This window comes from Onychostoma macrolepis, chromosome 08 (assembly GCF_012432095.1).
Source record: "Onychostoma macrolepis isolate SWU-2019 chromosome 08, ASM1243209v1, whole genome shotgun sequence".
Lineage (NCBI taxonomy): Eukaryota > Metazoa > Chordata > Actinopteri > Cypriniformes > Cyprinidae > Onychostoma > Onychostoma macrolepis.
Window position 1 is genome coordinate 15494019 of NC_081162.1, and position 18588 is coordinate 15512606.

An 18588-nucleotide genomic window follows, 5' to 3' on the forward strand; every position below is an offset into this window, starting at 1 on the left:
AACTTGCATAATAATTATGCACGCACTGTGTTTTTCCTCTTCCACTGTCATCAGTAATGCAAGGAATGTTGTGACTGGTTGTGAAAGCAGCCAATCAGAATTTAGTAGCCTTGTCTCTGATTGGCTGGAATTATGGCATACTGTAACGCTGGGTTGTGTTGAGCAAGCGAGCCATCGGCGTTTAGAGAGCACTGAGGGCGGGCATCAGGAGAGCAAGCTAGTGAAACGTTGCAAGCGCAAAAGAGAAGATCTGCACACATCCAAAAACTTATTTTAAAAGCAAAATTGATTTTCGTGCGCTCAAAATACTTTTTTCTTTGCGAGACGAACATTTTCTCCACAAAACTTAGTTCACATGCATACAAAATGCACTTAAATCACTTAAAACTTTTGCACGCTCATAATATGATCTTTCACGCTCAGAATTGTGGCAGAGATATAACCCCATAGAGCTCTGTGTACAGACCTCAAGTGACTCATGGCGAAACACTCATCAGGTAGTGGTTATAAATATAATCAAAACAAACCACAATATTGACTGTTGGGGGGTTAAACAGAATGTTAGTCAAAGGTTATTCAAGGAATGTTATTAGAGCCTTCAAAATGTAAGGTAAATGCAAAGAAACATTATTTATTTTACATGATGCTGCATTTCCATAAAACCTGTAAGAATAAAAAAACCCTATAGATGCACCAGAATTTTAGTCAATATGATAATGAATAACTATGCCTAATACAAAAGTCAAAAAATATTTTTACTACATATCAGTCAGTATTTTGACCGATTAGTGGAATATAACCTTCACACATATACATATATATATATATATATATATATATATATATATATATAATATATATATATATATATTTATAAAAGAATTATAATAAAGAAACAAAATGTAACATTTATCTATTCTTTTTTTTACTGAGGTCTTTCTTTTAAATCATGCCATGTATTTGCACATTCAGAGTCCATTAACATGTCAAGAATGAGCCACAGTAAAAGCACACGCAGGCTTTCAGTAATCAGACACTTGATTGCTGCTGCAATGCGAGAGGAATTTAAAATATTGCATGTTGTAGTGTCTCTAAAAACACTGTTTAAAGGACTTTTCATTTAAAGCAAAGCACTGGCTATAATTTACTGCTGCATGGGTGCGCGTGAAAGAGAAAGAGAACGGTTTTGTGCCTATTTGACTATAACTGTTATAATTATCCAGACTATAATTGTGTGGTTTCAATTTTGCATAATTTTTTTTTAAAGACAGCAGCAATGTGCCACATGCCAAGCCTCTACGCTCATTTAATTTCTCCATCTCTGTGGCGAAGATGCTTTTTGATATTTCTTGCCTCAGGCTCCCGAAAGTCAAATGAGTCTCGTTTTGCACTCAGCCAGAGATAAATGCACTGTCCACAACACTGTTTCAGGTTTTAACCACAACATCAGAGGCACAAATTTCTAATGAATACATGCAACACCTAAGTAATGTGTTTGTGCTTCGAGCACTGGATAAAAATCACAATTTTTCTGCGAGAGAGAGAGAGAGAGAGAGGTGTGAAGTGGTTTTTGGATTGGACCTTATGTAAGCCTTACGCAATGCTGGCCTGACCACAGACAATGTGTTGCATGCATTTTATGGATGTGGTCTAGACCGTAACTGATGCATGTTTGATTTGCCTCGCCTGGCTTTCTTGCAATTGAATCAGGAACATTATCTGGATGAATTTATTCAGGAATTGAGGCATTGTGGTTGCAAACACAATCAGCTAAGTACTGCCAATATGATTATGGCTAAGAAAATGATGTGTAATACATAACTTCCTCTTTCTGCTCATCAGAGAAATATCAAATACAGGAGCTATCATTCCATTTCAAAGAGAAAAACATTCATGTAAAGTATAAGTTTTAGCTCTTCAGGGACCCATAAGAAAGAGAGAGAAACAGAAAAAAAGAACAGTCTTGAAAGGCTGCAACAGTTTTCCTTATATCAACAGGTATAAAAGTTTCTACATTATACGGAAGCTGGATTACAGAAACTCTCCTGAACAACTGGCACATAAGAGTCAAATGTGAGAAGGAACTTACATGATAATATGTTGAATATATAAAATGAACATGTACAAATGTACACATAATGACACATTCTGTTCTCCGTTTCCATTCAATTTCTACCGCACTCTCTCTCTCTCTCTCACACACACTTTTATAAATCCATATTGTTTTTGAATAAACACACTTACCTCCACTGGCTGTGTACTGCAGGCTGCCTCTCTTCCTGAAAGGGGACGTGGGTTTGCCTGAAGGCAGCTTAGAAGACATTTTGGCTTGAGATTCACCAGAGACGGACAAAACACTGGTTGATTAAGACACTGAGGATTCCTAGCAGGGGGGCACACACTCGGTCCAGAGGGACTTTGATTGCAGTAAGGAGGATGGTCAGATGTGTGTGTGTGTGTTTGTGTGAAGAGAGATCCCCGCTCTTTGGATGCTGCAGTGGGGGAACTGGCTCCTCCCCACAACTCCCAGTGCCCACTCACGCGCTACCACACGCTGCCTTCATGCTGTCACTCCGCACCGTTTCCATGGAAACCCCCGAACCAGGTGGAACGTGACAGGAGAGTACGGCAGGCATCTGAATAATGCTGTGATGATGATAAAGGAATGCTCCTCATTCCCACAAGCCCAGGAGACAAGGAAACATGACTAGCCAGACACTGGCTCAGGGCTCAAAGTTTAGTCAGCCGGAAGAGGTGCACCATGCACTGGGTGGGGGAGGTTACTGACTCTGTGATGGGGAACCGCCGGAATTGTGTCTGTGAAATGTAGCAAACCTCATATTAGAGATGCACAATATCAAAACTTGGGGAAAAAGCCACTACAGTCACGAAATGTTTAGGGTTGAGCATCTTTATTACCAAAACACAGGAACAAATTAAAAGAGAAAATTTTATGTATCATAACAGTTAGAATCTTTCTAATTATAACATAAAAATTTGTTTACACAATTCAGAATCTAAAAATTTTATCAGAAAACTAGATGTTAAAATAGAATCTGATTTGTAAATTTAATGAATTGCAATTAAAAGGAATTTAACACAATCAGATTTTGAACAAAAGATAATATATATATATATATATATATATATATATAATATATATATTCCCAAATATATTTTTCTTAACTGGAAAATTACTGTTAAAAACTACATTACATTTTATATAATGCATATTATATGAACAATTATATTTTATAATTATATTTAAAGCAACATACATGTATATTAGATGCATGCGTGTGTGCTCGAAATTAGTTCATTAAACATAATGAAATATTTAAATACAAATTTATGTATTGATTAATATCATCTAATGTTACAGAAAATATATGTTGTGTAATATTATGAGCATCATATATGTACATTATATGTATTATACACACACACTGTAAAAAAAAAAAGTTGAGCCAACTTAAAATTTTAAGGCAACCAGCTTCAGCAGATTTTTGAGTTTTCTCAACTTGTCGTTTTAAGTTTATACAACAAAAATTAGGGAATCTCCCACAAAAATAAGTAAAAAAAAATAAAATCTGCTGAAGCAGGTAAAAAATTTTTTTTAAGTTCGCTCAACTGTTTTTACAGTGCATACAGTATCTCACAAAAGTGAGTACACCCCTCACATTTTAGCAACCATTTTAGTGTATCTTCTCAAGTGACAATACTATAGAAATGAAACTTGGATATATTTTAGAGTAGTCAATGTGCAGCTTGTATAGCAGTACAAATTTATTGTCCTCTAAAAATAACTCAACATATAGCCATTATTGTTTAAATAACTGGCAAAAAAAAATGAGTACACCCTAGGTGAACATGTCAAAACTGTGTCAAAAAAGTGTCAATATTTTGTAGGGGCACCATTGTTATCTAGCATTGCCTTATTCCCTTGGTCATGGAATTCACCAGAGCTGCAAAGGTAGTTGCTGGCATCCTCTTCCACTCCTCCACAATGACATCACGGAGCTGCTGGATGTTAGACACATGGTGCTTCTCCACCTTCCACTTGAGGATGATCCACAGGTGCTCAATAGGGTTCAGGTCTGGAGACATACTTGGCCACTCCATCACCTTCACCTTCAGCTTCATCAGCAAGGCAGTTGTCATTTTGGCGGTGTGTTTGGTTGGAAAACTGCCGTTCGGCCCAGATTCTGAAGGGAGGGCATTATGTTCTGCATCAGAATGTCTCAGTACGTATTGGAATCCATGTTTCCCTCAATGAAGCACAGCTCCCCAGCAGCACTCATGCAGTCCCAGACCATGATGCTACCACCATCATGCTTGACTGTAGGCAAGACACAATTTTCTTGGTACTCCTCACCAGGGCATCGCCACACATGCTGGACACCATCTGATCCAAACAAGTTTATCTTAGTCTCATCAGACCACAGGATATGGTTCCAGTAATTCATGCTCTTGGGCAGGTTGTCTTCAGCAAACTGCTTGCGGCTTTCTTGTGAGCCAGCTTCAGAAGAGGCTTCCTTCTGGGACGACGGCCATGCAAACTAACTTGTTGTAGTGTGTGGCGTATGGTCTGAGCACTGACAAGCTGACCTTCCGCTTCTGCAACCTCTAAAGCAATGCTGGCAGCACTCATGCGTCTGTTTTTTGAAGCCAGCTTCTGAACCTGACGCACAGCATGAGGACATAATCTCTTTGACTGACCCTTGCGAGGCCTGTTCCGAGTGGAACCCGTCTTGGAAAACCTCTGTATGCCACTGGCCACTGTACTGTAAATCAGTTTCAGGGTGTTACTGATCTTCTTATAGCCTCGGCCATCTTTGTGGAGAGCAACAATTCTAATTCTCAAATCCTCAAGAGTGTTCTTTGCCATGAGGTGCCATGTTGAACATCCAGTGGTCAGTATAGGCCCTTTCGCACCGCAGGAACCTTTTCATAGTACCCAAACTAATTGTGGAACTACCCACTTTTTGGCGTGTTCGCACCGCGGGAACTAGGAACTGTTTTAGTTCCCGGAACTCCGTTTGGAGGAACTAATTAACTCCTACTTCAGAGTAGGGTCTAAAACAGTTCCATAGGAACTATCATGACGTAAGTGTACACTGATTGGCTAAACGCGTAGGAAAACGCCCTCACCCGCCATGATTTAAAACGCCGTGTAAACACATACTGTGTAAACATCGCATCAACTTATATTTCACAAGAATGGAGAACAGCGATAGATGGACGGACGCTGAAGTGCAGGCACTTTTGAACATTTTGAACTCCTTTCTGATCTTTCAATCGCTTGACGTATAGGTCGACATTCCATGTCCATTATTGTGAACCCCGCAAGACACAACAAAAACACAGCTCCGATCACAGCGTCCTCCATCCTCCTGTTGTTAACGTTGTTCTTCTTTGTTTTTGTTGTTGAACGCTGCGCACAAATGACGTCGCTGTCGACCAGCTTACGTCGCTTCCTAGTACCCACTGTCGGTGCGAATGCAACCCTTTAAATGGTACTGGGAAATAGTTCGCGCAAAATCGTCCCAGTACTTTAGTATTGTACTTTTAATTCTGTAACTAAAGCGGTGCGAAAGGGGCTTAAGCACCAATTTTTAACTGCTCTAATACAAGATACACAAATTTTTATGGTCCTGCCAAGCAGACAAAAACATGAACATGATGAATAGGACATGTGGCTTTGCATGGTTAAACGACGTACAGCTGTTATCACTTAGGGTGTACTCACTTTTGTTGCCAGCTATTTTGACAATAACGGCTGTATGTTGAGTTATTTTCAGAGGACAGTAAATCTATACTACTATACAAGTTGCACATTGACTACTCTAAAATATATCCAAGTTTCATTTCTATAGTATTGTCCCTTGGGAAGATATACTAAAATGATTGTTAAAATGTGAGGGGTGTACTCACTTTTGTGAGATACTGTACATATACAAACATATGTGTGCGTTTATATTATATATATATATATATACAGTGAGGAAAATAAGTATTTGAACACCCTGCTATTTTGCAAGTTCTCCCACTTAGAAATCATGGAGGGGTCTGAAATTGTCATCGTAGGTGCATGTCCACTGTGAGAGACATAATCTAAAAAAAAAAATCCAGAAATCACAATGTATGATTTTTTAACTATTTATTTGTATGACACAGCTGCAAATAAGTATTTGAACACCTGAGAAAATCAATGTTAATATTTGGTACAGTAGCCTTTGTTTGCAATTACAGAGGTCAAACGTTTCCTGTAGTTTTCACCAGGTTTGCACACACTGCAGGAGGGATTTTGGCCCACCTCCACACAGATCTTCTCTAGATCAGTCAGGTTTCTGGCCTGTCGCTGAGAAACACGGAGTTTGAGCTCCCTCAAAGATTCTCTATTGGGTTTAGGTCTGGAGACTGGCTAGGCCACGCCAGAACCTTGATATGCTTCTTACAGAGCCACTCCTTGGTTATCCTGGCTGTGTGCTTGGTCATTGTCATGTTGGAAGACCCAGCCTCGACCCATCTTCAATGCTCTAACTGAGGGAAGGAGGTTGTTCCCCAAAATCTCGCAATACATGGCCCCGGTCATCCTCTCCTTAATACAGTGCAGTCGCCCTGTCCCATGTGCAGAAAAACACCCCAAAGCATGATGCTACCACCCCATGCTTCACAGTAGGGATGGTGTTCTTGGGATGGTACTCATCATTCTTCTTCCTCCAAACACGTTTAGTGGAATTATGACCAAAAAGTTCTATTTTGGTCTCATCTGAGCACATGACTTTCTCCCATGACTCCTCTGGATCATCCAAATGGTCATTGGCAAACTTAAGTCGGGCCTGGACATGTGCTGGTTTAAGCAGGGGAACCTTCCGTGCCATGCATGATTTCAAACCATGACGTCTTAGTGTATTACCAACAGTAACCTTGGAAACGGTGGTCCCAGCTCTTTTCAGGTCATTGACCAGCTCCTCCCGTGTAGTTCTGGGCTGATTTCTCACCTTTCTTAGGATCATTGAGACCCCACGAGGTGAGATCTTGCATGGAGCCCCAGTCCGAGGGAGATTGACAGTCATGTTTAGCTTCTTCCATTTCTAATGATTGCTCCAACAGTGGACCTTTTTCACCAAGCTGCTTGGCAATTTCCCGTAGCCCTTTCCAGCCTTGTGGAGGTGTACAATTTTGTCTCTAGTGTCTTTGGACAGCTCTTTGGTCTTGGCCATGTTAGTAGTTGGATTCTTACTGATTGTATGGGGTGGACAGGTGTCTTTATGCAGCTAACGACCTCAAACAGGTGCATCTAATTTAGGATAATAAATGGAGTGGAGGTGGACATTTTAAAGGCAGACTAACAGGTCTTTGAGGGTCAGAATTCTAGCTGATAGACAGGTGTTCAAATACTTATTTGCAGCTGTATCATACAAATAAATAGTTAAAAAATCATACATTGTGATTTCTGGATTTTTTTTTTTAGATTATGTCTCTCACAGTGGACATGCACCTACGATGACAATTTCAGACCCCTCCATGATTTCTAAGTGGGAGAACTTGCAAAATAGCAGGGTGTTCAAATACTTCTTTTCCTCACTGTATACACACACACACACACACACACACACACACATACATACATACATACAGCGGGTAAAATAAGTATTGAACATGTCACCATTTTTCTCATTAAATATATTTCTAAAGGTGCTGTTGACATGAAATTTTCACCAGATGTCGGTAACAACCCAAGTAATCCATACATACAAAGAAAACAAAAATAAGTTCAGAAATTAAATTCTGTGTAATAAAATGGAATGACCCAGGGAAAAAAGTATTGAACACGCTTAATGAAATTTATTTAATACATTGTACAAAAGCCTTTGTTGGTAATGACAGCTTCAAGACGCCTCCTGGTAGATGACAGCAGATTTTTATCAAGAATGTCTCAGTACATTTTTCCATTCATCCTTCCTTCAACTATATGAATTTTGCCAGTGCCACACCATGATGTTTTGGGGTGATGTGCAGTGCCATTTAACCTCCAAACATGGTGTGTATTATAGCATCCAAAAAGTACAATTAGTGTCTCATCTGACCAGACTATATTCTGCCAGTATTTCACAGGCTTGTCTAAATGTTGTGCAGCAAACTTTAAACGAGCTTCAACATGCTTTTTCTGTAGCAATAGAGCCTTGCGTGGTGAGCGTGCATACAGGCCACGGGGGTTCAGTGTATTACTTATTGTTTTTTTGAAACAATTCTACATGCTAATTCCAGGTCTTTCTGAAGCTCTCCACAAGTGATCCTTGGTTCTTGGACAACTCTTCTGATAATTCTTTTTACTCATTTGGCAGAAATCTTGCGAGGAGCACCTGGTCATTGCCGGTTTACGGTGAAATGATGCTTTCCACTTCTGGATTATGGCCCCAACAGTGCTCACTGGAACATTCAGAAGTATAGAAATCCTTCTGTAAGCAATGCCATCAGTATCTTTTGCAACAATAACGTTGCAAAGGTCTTGAGAAAGCTCTTTGCTTTTACCCATCATGAAATGTTTCGTGTGTGACACATCGGTCTTTTTATAGGCCATCAGTTGGGACTGAACCAACTAATATCAATTTCCACTGACAAGAGGCAGGATTGCTTTCTAATTACTGATAGATTTCAGCTGGTGTCTTGGCTTTCCATGCTTTTTTGCACCTCCCTTTCTTCATGTGTTCAATACTTTTTCCCTGTGTCATTCCACTTTATTACACAGACCTTCATTTCTGAACTTATTTGTTTTGCTTTCTTTGTATGCACGGATTACTTGGATTGTTACTGACATTTGGTGAAAATTTCATGTCAACAGCACCTTTAGAAATATATTCACTGAGAAAAATGGTGACGAGTTCAATACTTATTACAGGTGCATCTCAATAAATTAGAATGTCGTGGAAAAGTTATTTTAGAATTTATTTCAGTAATTCAACTCAAATTGTGAAACTCGTGTATTAAATAAATCCAATGCACACAGACTGAAGTAGTTGTCTTTGGTTCTTTTAATTGTGATGATTTTGGCTCACATTTAACAAAAACCCACCAATTCAAATATGGTGACATGCCAATCAGCTAATCAACTCAAAACACCTGCAAAGGTTTCCTGAGCCTTCAAAATGGTCTCTCAGTTTGGTTCACTAGGCTACACAATCATGGGGAAGACTACTGATCTGACAGTTGTCCAGAAGACAATCACTGACATCCTTCACAAAGAGGGTAAGCCACAAACATTCATTGCCAAAGAAGCTGGCTGTTCACAGAGTGCTGTATCCAAGCATGTTAACAGAAAGTTGAGTGGAAGGAAAAAGTGTGGAAGAAAAAGATGCACAAACAACACGCTAAAATCGACTCAAGAATATGGGTGAACTTCACAAGGAATGGACTGAGGCTGGGGTCAAGGCATCAAGAGCCACCACACACAGACGTGTCAAGGAATTTGGCTACAGTTGTCGTATTCCTCTTGTTAAGCCACTCCTGAACCACAGACAACGTCAGAGGCGTCTTACCTGGGCTAAGGAGAAGAACTGGACTGTTGCCCAGTGGTCCAAAGTCCTCTTTTCAGATGAGAGCAAGTTTTGTATTTCATTTGGAAACCACGGTCCTAGAGTCTGGAGGAAGGGTGGAGAAGCTCATAGCCCAAGTTGCTTGAAGTCCACCGTTAAGTTTCCACAGTCTGTGATGGTTTGGGGTGCAATGTCATCTGCTGGCGTTGGTCCATTGTGTTTTTTTGAAAACCAAAGTCGCTGCACCCGTTTACCAAGAAATTTTGGAGCACTTCATGCTTCCTTCTGCTGACCAGCTTTTTAAAGATGCTGATTTCATTTTCCAGCAGGATTTGGCACCTGCCCACACTGCCAAAAGCACCAAAAGTTGGTTAAATGACCATGGTGTTGGTGTGCATAGAGAATCTATGGGGTATTGTCAAGAGGAAAATGAGAAACAAAAGACCAAAAAATGCAGATGAGCTGAAGGCCACTGTCAAAGAAACCTGGGCTTCCATACCACCTCAGCAGTGCCACAAACTGATCACCTCCATGTCCCGCCGAATTGAGGCAGTAATTAAAGCAAAAGGAGCCCCTACCAAGCATTGAGTACATATACAGTAAATGAACATACTTTCCAGAAGGCCAACAATTCACTAAAAAATTTTTTTATTTTTTTTATTGGTCTTATGAAGTATTCTAATTTGTTGAGATAGTGAATAGGTGGGTTTTTGTTAAACGTGACCCAAAATCATCACAATTAAAAGAACCAAAGACTTAAACTACTTCAGTCTGTGTGCATTGAATTTAGTACACGAGTTTCACAATTTGAGTTGAATTTTCCACGACATTCTAATTTATTGAGATGCACCTGTACATACATGCACACATACAAACTTATGTATTGATTATTAATGTCATCTAATGTTATTGAAAATATTAATTTCCATGAATACATTATTGCACAGACAACATATGCCAATGTTGTGTGTGCAATAATGTATTCATTGAAATTCATATTGAAACTGTAATAAAAATTAGAAACCGAATTTCAACATTTTAATTTAATTCTACCAAAATTCAAATTTGCTTCCAATTCTGAATCTTGAAATATACTGCAATTCAAATTCATAAACTTAAGTTCATGAGCTGCTAATTTTTCCATATCTATACTGAGAATGCCTGTGAAATGCTAGTGACAGCATACACCTACCCTCATCAGCAATGTACAGCAAGGGGTCTTTACATAACAAAAGAATCTTTGTCTCTGTGCTGACTGGACATGTCAGCATGGTAAATGTAACGACTTTCCATTAAGCCGCTGCCATTGATAATGAGTGAGCAAGTTCTAGAACACATACAGAGTTTGTGCAAGTGGAAATAGATGCAAACAAATGTCTTTCTTTGTTATTGTGCTCCAATAACGATTGTTTCAAAACAACTTGCTGTGAGTGTTCCTTGTTCAATAACGTGCAATGCAAGTCCATACCTTGAAGACACAGCATACGATCATAGTCCATGTTGCACGCTACTCTGCCGTGCGGTCAAAAACTGTGTGCTTCCCAACTTTACCAACGCACACACCTGACTCTTACACCGGTGCTACAATTATACTGTGTCACAGGTGCCACCCAGTGGCCAAGTAAAACTTTACTTCAGTGAATGGCTCCAACAATAAAAATGCAGCTCCAATGGGCCCTGGAAATTTTAGCATTAGCTTACATACAGAACCAAAGACGAAAAATGTATTCGATATTATACTCCTGGAAAAAAAGGTGTTTTATGCCATAAAATTACAGAACATAGTGTCTTTGGAGGAAATCAATATGTTAAGTCAGAGAATTCTGAAGACATGGTTGTTGAGATTTCCTTCCTCCTAAACTAATATGTATATCAGTCAGAGTGCGTTAAAGTGATGGGTTTACACCTCCCTCTTGTGGAGACTGAGAGTGATGCATTCATGTTTGTACAAGGATAACTGTTTATTATATTAATGCATCAAAGCCACAAGAAACCTACATTGCCAAAAATGAATCCAAAAAGAAAGCAGTAATAACAAAATACCAAAAATCAATATTAAATCAACATATAAAAACATTATTTGCAACAAAACTTATGCATATTTATTTTAAACCAAACACCCATCTATTAGGACAGAGCATATTACTCATGTTTACAAGCACTGTGCCATGACCAATAGTGCATGATCTCACAAGGGACTGTAGGCGTACTGTACACACTACACCTTTATATGAGTGCAAGAATGAGTCATTAATGATTCAACAGTCCTTCCACTAGGGAAACCGCTCATGCTGTTTAAATTCTGTGTCAGCTCTGAATGCAGATCAGGTCTCTGCAAAAGCATGCATTTAGCTATTCCGTTTGAAACAGCAGGGTCGAGATGCTCCTGCACCAGTCTCTGTCACATATTAATTGAAGTGCATGCATATTAGCATGAAAAATGGTGACAACGGTTTATGCATAATCAGGATTAAAACAAGTAGCATACTGGATTGAGCAATTTATACAACCTGCAGGGAAAAGTCAAAAATGTAATGCAATTTTCAACTCAACTGAATTATTTTTATAATGTATAACATACATATACACACACACACACACATATATATATATATATATATATATATATATATTTAAAAATGGAGTAGGATATATATATAACAGGAAATAACAATCTAAAACAATCCCAGTCCACTGTCACCCACCCTGACCCATGAGGGCCTCGGCTAGTAATCTTGTCAGCAGCGTGGAAGCAGTGAGTGTTAGAGGCAGGCCTGGACCACAGAAACTCTAATGAGATTGGCTCTGATGAAGAGAAGGATACCATGATTAGCTTGCTATATTCCTCTTGGACGCATTTAGGGATTTGGGTGTTCACAACCTGCCACAAGCAGTAAGAAAAAATCTGCTTACCCAAAGTGACGTGGGTTGAAATCTCGCTTTCACAGGTAAGTTTTTTTTTCCCATCATCCATCTGGGGAAGGAGACAAGGAGCATGCGCTATCGAGTGGGAGGGTCTGGATCTGTTTCTGGTTTTAGACAGTGGTGGAAAGAGTACTGAAAATTTGTACTCAAGTACAAGTACTGTTACATTGCTGAAATAATACTCATTTACAAGTAAAAGCACTGGTGTCAAAACGGTACTTAGGTAAAAGTACAAAGTACTCTTCTCAAAAACTACTCAGAGTACTAGTTACTTTTTATCTGCGATATTTCATGAATTACCAAAAAATATTAATTAATATCTTCGCTTCTGGATCCTAACGCTCTGCCAGATGCCCCAAGAAATCAACAAACTGTGCTCTACACCCATGATGCCATGTAATACTGAAATATTATAACCCATCCATTTTTTCAAGGAAAGCATTATTTCAAGCTTTGAGTGGTTTAATCCAAGTCTTCTAAAAAGGACACGGTCACTTTATATGATGAACAGATTTTAATATAGGTTTTTATTTACATAGCCTAACATATAAACATTGATCATTTGCTCATTCTGTGTATTTGTGTCTTTAAAATAGGGTAACTTTGTTGCAAAAGCTTAAAGCAAAGAAGCTTGATTTCAAATTTGATTTCAAACTGAACTGAATTTACAAAAAAAGACAAGTACACAGTCAGTAATAAAATTATAAAACAAATGAGCTCAATTCAGTTGAGGTATTCAAATATGACAACACTGAATTTTTATAAGCAGTGATTTAAGAGCCATATATGTTATTTATTTAGATAAATGGAACATCAGATGGCTTTGACCTGTAATATCTGTACAATAGTGATGCAGTTAGACAGATTAGGATATTTATATGTACAAATCATACAAATATCCCATTCAAACATTTCTAGTTCCATCTTTCCTATTGAAAGACTTTCTGGTGGATTTCACTTACAGTCAATAACATTTCCAGTAGCATTTTCATCGGTCAGGCGTGGATCTATTCTGAATGATAATCTAGGAGCAAAACATACTTTCTACTATAAAGCACGGAGATATCGCGATAGCACACAGTCAGTGCGCACAAGCAATATCGGGGTGAGAGGACGGGCAGTTCATTTGTATAAGTTTAGGCCTATTTGAGAGCTCGCATCCAGTTTTCTGCTATTGCATGTCTGTGTTCTCATGTTACAATAAAGCGCTCGCCACATTTGCGTGGAAATGATTAAAATTATGCGGAATAGCTGCAATCCCGCGCGGACATTCAGATTCGGACTCTGTAATTGACAGGAGGCGGATGCGCGTCAAACTTCGCTGTCGGAGAGGAGAGAGCCAGACACCGCGTGTATCGGTGTAGGGCAGGCTATATACGGTAGATACTGTTGGAAATGAGTAATGGAACCGTGTCAGATATTTCAGTATCGGTATCAAAATATAGATATTTATGATAACACTACCATGCAGTTTGTTTCTCCAAACTTCTGACTCCAGTTACGCTGAGCTCCTCACTGTCCATCAACTCTTCAACCCTGCTGCTGCAGCGGCGGATTTTCCGCGGTTCAGATATCAGGGCTTTTATTGGTCCGTTTTGATCGGATATCTTTATTGGCTACTGAAATGCCGTCAAAGGTTTGAATATCAATTCAAATTGGGCGTACTGAGTAACAAACTATGATTTAAATGTAACGAAGTAGATTATTTTGCTTAATTTGCATTTAAGTACAAGTAAAAGTACAGCTTTAAAAATATACTCAAAAAAGTACAAGTAGGCTACCCTAAAAAACTACTTAATTACAGTAACGTGAGTAGTTGTAATTGTTACCTCCATCACTGGTTTTAGATTAGTGCAATGTATTTGTTTCAAATCAACTGAAAGCAGAGTTAGTGATTAGCTGATGAGCGATTGTTGACTTCTGGTTAACATGAAGCCTAGGCCAATTCATTTTGTAGAGATTTGGCACTGGTTGAGACGGTCCCCACATAGCAAGCACACTCGGGCCGATTCTGGCTGAAATGCGGCACTGTCGGCTCAGTCACGACGTCGGTGAGAAGATAATGGGCCAGAGCCGCGCCGACTCTACAAAACACTTCTGGCTGACAGGCGGCTTTTCTCTCTGGGCGATCTCGGCTGAAAGCTGTTGTACGTGCAGCAGGTCCACACTCGGTGTAGTTGCGTGTATCTACCTTGGCCCGAGCTGGTTTTGTCTCCGGCGGCCGCTGCTGGAATGAAGATCAGCCGCTGAGAGAGAGATTTGGCGGTTAATCCTGAGGAGATTTCAGCGGACACAGTTCTCAAGAGGAATACTTCAGCTGCAAAAGGTAAGTTAAGTTATTTAATGATCAATCTAGTGTTGTTTGATATTTAAATGCCACGAAGAGTATAGTTTTTAGATGGTTTCTGTTAGGTTTGCGATGATAATAGCGTCAGAAAAACCGTTCGGTCCTGGATATATTGAGTGTTGATGAGTAACGTTAGGCCTAACTGTCAGGCGGTCTCTTTAGGAAAACAATATGCAATTTTTTAATATGAAAAACCGATGAGCTGTATCCAGTGCACGATAATGTAAGGTAATTACGTTTTAATGAGTTAAATTCTATTTTGTTTGCTAGAATTCATTCGATTCGTCTTTTCAACGAGTGATTGCTATTGAATCATAGGAGTCGAGCTGCGCTGGAGGCGCCATAAACATCATACGAGTGACTCTCTGATTCGATTCACTTAACCATTCAAATGAGTCATTTGTTTGTGAATCAAACTGAGCACGCTGTTGTAGCATTACACCTGCTAAGATAATTCAATATGTGCAATCTGAATTTAATAATAATATTTATTTTGTGGTAACACTGCCGTGTGGGCAGCTCTGACAGAGATAAACACTATAGATACGTAAGAGAAAGCTGTATAATGTAAGTGCATCATCTTTTGTTCTTGAATGGAGGCCTAATCTGTCTGCTGCACTTGAGCAGGTTCAGTTTTAGAGTGAATGAAAACTTTTGAAGCATAGATATGCCATGTAATACTGAAATATTATAACCCATCCATTTTTTCAAGGCAAGCATTATTTCAAGCTTTGAGTGGTTTAATCCAAGTCTTCTAAAAGGACACGGTCACTTTATATGATGAACAGATTTTAATATAGGTTTTTATTTACATAGCCTAACATATAAATATTGATCATTTGCTCATTCTGTGTATTTGTGTCTTTAAAATAGGGTAACTTTGTTGCAAAAGCTTAAAGCAAAGAAGCTTGATTTCAAATTTGATTTCAAACTGAACTGAATTTACAAAAAAAGACAAGTACACAGTCAGTAATAAAATTATAAAACAAATGACCTCAATTCAGTTGAGGTATTCGAAATATGACAACACTGAATTTTTATAAGCAGTGATTTAAGAGCCATATATGTTATTTATTTAGATAAATGGAACATCAGATGGCTTTGACCTGTAATATCTGTACAATAGTGATGCAGTTAGACAGATTAGGATATTTATATGTACAAATCATACAAATATCCCATTCCGAAACATTTCTAGTTCCATCTTTCCTATTGAAAGACTTTCTGGTGGATTTCACTTACAGTCAATAACATTTCCAGTAGCATTTTCATCGGTCAGGCGTGGATCTATTCTGAATGATAATCTAGGAGCAAAAACATACTTTCTACTATAAAAGCACGGAGATATCGCGATAGCACACAGTCAGTGCGCACAAGCAATATCGGGGTGAGAGGACGGGCAGTTCATTTGTATAAGTTTAGGCCTATTTGAGAGCTCGCATCCAGTTTTCTGCTATTGCATGTCTGTGTTCTCATGTTACAATAAAGCGCTCGCCACATTTGCGTGGAAATGATTAAAATTATGCGGAATAGCTGCAATCCCGCGCGGACATTCAGATTCGGACTCTGTAATTGACAGGAGGCGGATGCGCGTCAAACTTCGCTGTCGGAGAGGAGAGAGCCAGACACCGCGTGTATCGGTGTAGGGCAGGCTATATACGGTAGATACTGTTGGAAATGAGTAATGGAACCGTGTCAGATATTTCAGTATCGGTATCAAAATATAGATATTTATGATAACACTACCATGCAGTTTGTTTCTCCAAACTTCTGACTCCAGTTACGCTGAGCTCCCTCACTGTCCATCAACTCTTCAACCCTGCTGCTGCAGCGGCGGATTTTCCCGCGGTTCAGATATCAGGGCTTTTATTGGTCCGTTTTGATCGGATATCTTTATTGGCTACTGAAATGCCGTCAAAGGTTTGAATATCAATTCAAATTGGGCGTACTGAGTAACAAACTATGATTTAAATGTAACGAAGTAGATTATTTTGCTTAATTTGCATTTAAGTACAAGTAAAAGTACAGCTTTAAAAATATACTCAAAAAAGTACAAGTAGGCTACCCTAAAAAACTACTTAATTACAGTAACGTGAGTAGTTGTAATTCGTTACCTCCATCACTGGTTTTAGATTAGTGCAATGTATTTGTTTCAAATCAACTGAAAGCAGAGTTAGTGATTAGCTGATGAGCGATTGTTGACTTCTGGTTAACATGAAGCCTAGGCCAATTCATTTTGTAGAGATTTGGCACTGGTTGAGACGGTCAGAACGTTCCGTTGCTTTTAATCGTTGTGTTCTACGTACACATGCGCGAGACGGACATTTTTGATTGCTGCTCCGCTTTTCCTTGTCAAGTTAGCTGTCTTTTAAAATATTTGATGTTTCCATATCTAACAAAATCTTAACACATATAATAAGTTATATGTACAGATTATATAAACCTAAGCAAAATCAATCAATTTGAATGCGTGTCTAATAAGACATCATTACTTGCCGAGAGAGCTCAATGCCCTGCAAATAGAAAAAGCACCTGCAAATTAAGAAAACAACTTCATCAATATGACAACACATGCACTGCAAATGCTCACAACACAACCAAATAAAGAAACGCACTGCTAATACTCACAGCACAACCAAACAAAGAAATGCACTGCAAATAAAATTCTTTATTTGGTTGTGTTGTGAGCATTTGCAGCGCGTTTCTTTATTTATTTGCATTATGAGCATTTGCAGCACCTGCTGTTAAACTGATGAAGATGTTTTCTTGATTTGCTGGTGCTTTTTCTATTTGCATGTGTTTTCTGAAGTGCATATGCAGCTCTCGGCCACCGTACATCTTCAATTAAAATATGAGCAATTAAATAGCCTATGTATTCATATTCCTTCACAAGCCATAAAATAGATGTAGCCTAACTTTTAGATAAATCTCTTTTACTAGGATTTAAGTGATAAAATTGTCAAAACACACTTTAAAGTAGTTAAGTTAGTTTTTTACATTCCTAAAATGTAAATGATTTGTAATGTAATGATATGAAAAGTATTTTTTCATATATATATATATATATATTTGTACATTTTGTGCATGACAACTAAATTATTTTTCTATATATTTCCCTTAAGCCCACCGGCAAATATAGTTGCCGCAGTTTTTTGTCATACTTTTGTGAGTATTGTTTTATGTCTCAATGACATGCAAGCAAAGAACCAAATAAAGGATTTCAAGACAAAAAAAGGTATTCACTTCCTTCCTGTCACATGAGGCTGTCAACTTCCTACCCCTATTTCCAGGAAGCAGGAAAACCCTCCCAAAGAGTATTTTTTGTTGACATATATATATATATATATATATATATATATATATAAAACTATAGTTGCCGGTGGGCAAATTACTTGTAAGTACATATTATGGGGAAATGGGATATACTGTGTTGATAGGTTAATAAATCAAGGTTATTGGTCTTGTTTAGTGCTTTTTGCTTTCATAATATCCCACCTAAAACATAACTTAACCCTTTAACTGACATCTCTACTGTACAGTAGACCTTAATTTGATAGGGAATAAATCTGTTAAAAGGAGGAGATGAGAGAGCAATCTTTCCACAGCTCTACTGCCCCACCTGTGTCTGCTTTTGCCATGGGGGGTGAGAATTTCCAGTTTTTAAGTGACAGTAGCAGTTTACAAACTTCAGTCAGTCACACAAAAGGAAGAATGGAAACATAAAGAGTTAAAGCATGAGATTAATTGCTGTAGATGATCTTTTTCTCCCTTTTATGA

The 18588-nt window shown here is 38.5% G+C and overlaps 1 protein-coding gene across 3 annotated transcripts in view; it reads right to left on the reverse strand.

The window, feature by feature from the left end:
- ampd2b (adenosine monophosphate deaminase 2b) overlaps nt 1-16707 on the reverse strand; it is a 42403-nt gene extending 25696 nt beyond the window's left edge. For 2 of the 3 annotated variants that reach the window (XM_058784294.1, XM_058784292.1), the window contains exons 1-4: nt 16558-16707; nt 12453-12568; nt 12245-12344; nt 2245-2817 (exon numbers count right to left, since the gene is read on the reverse strand). In XM_058784294.1, coding sequence (XP_058640277.1) covers nt 2245-2323 — 79 coding nt within the window. In that variant the 5' untranslated portion in view covers nt 2324-2817; nt 12245-12344; nt 12453-12568; nt 16558-16707. Of the gene's footprint in view, nt 1-2244; nt 2818-12244; nt 12345-12452; nt 12569-13928; nt 14032-16557 lie in introns of those variants that run through there. The other variant, XM_058784293.1, reaches the window with a different exon arrangement.
- Between the last annotated feature and the right edge of the window lie 1881 nt (nt 16708-18588).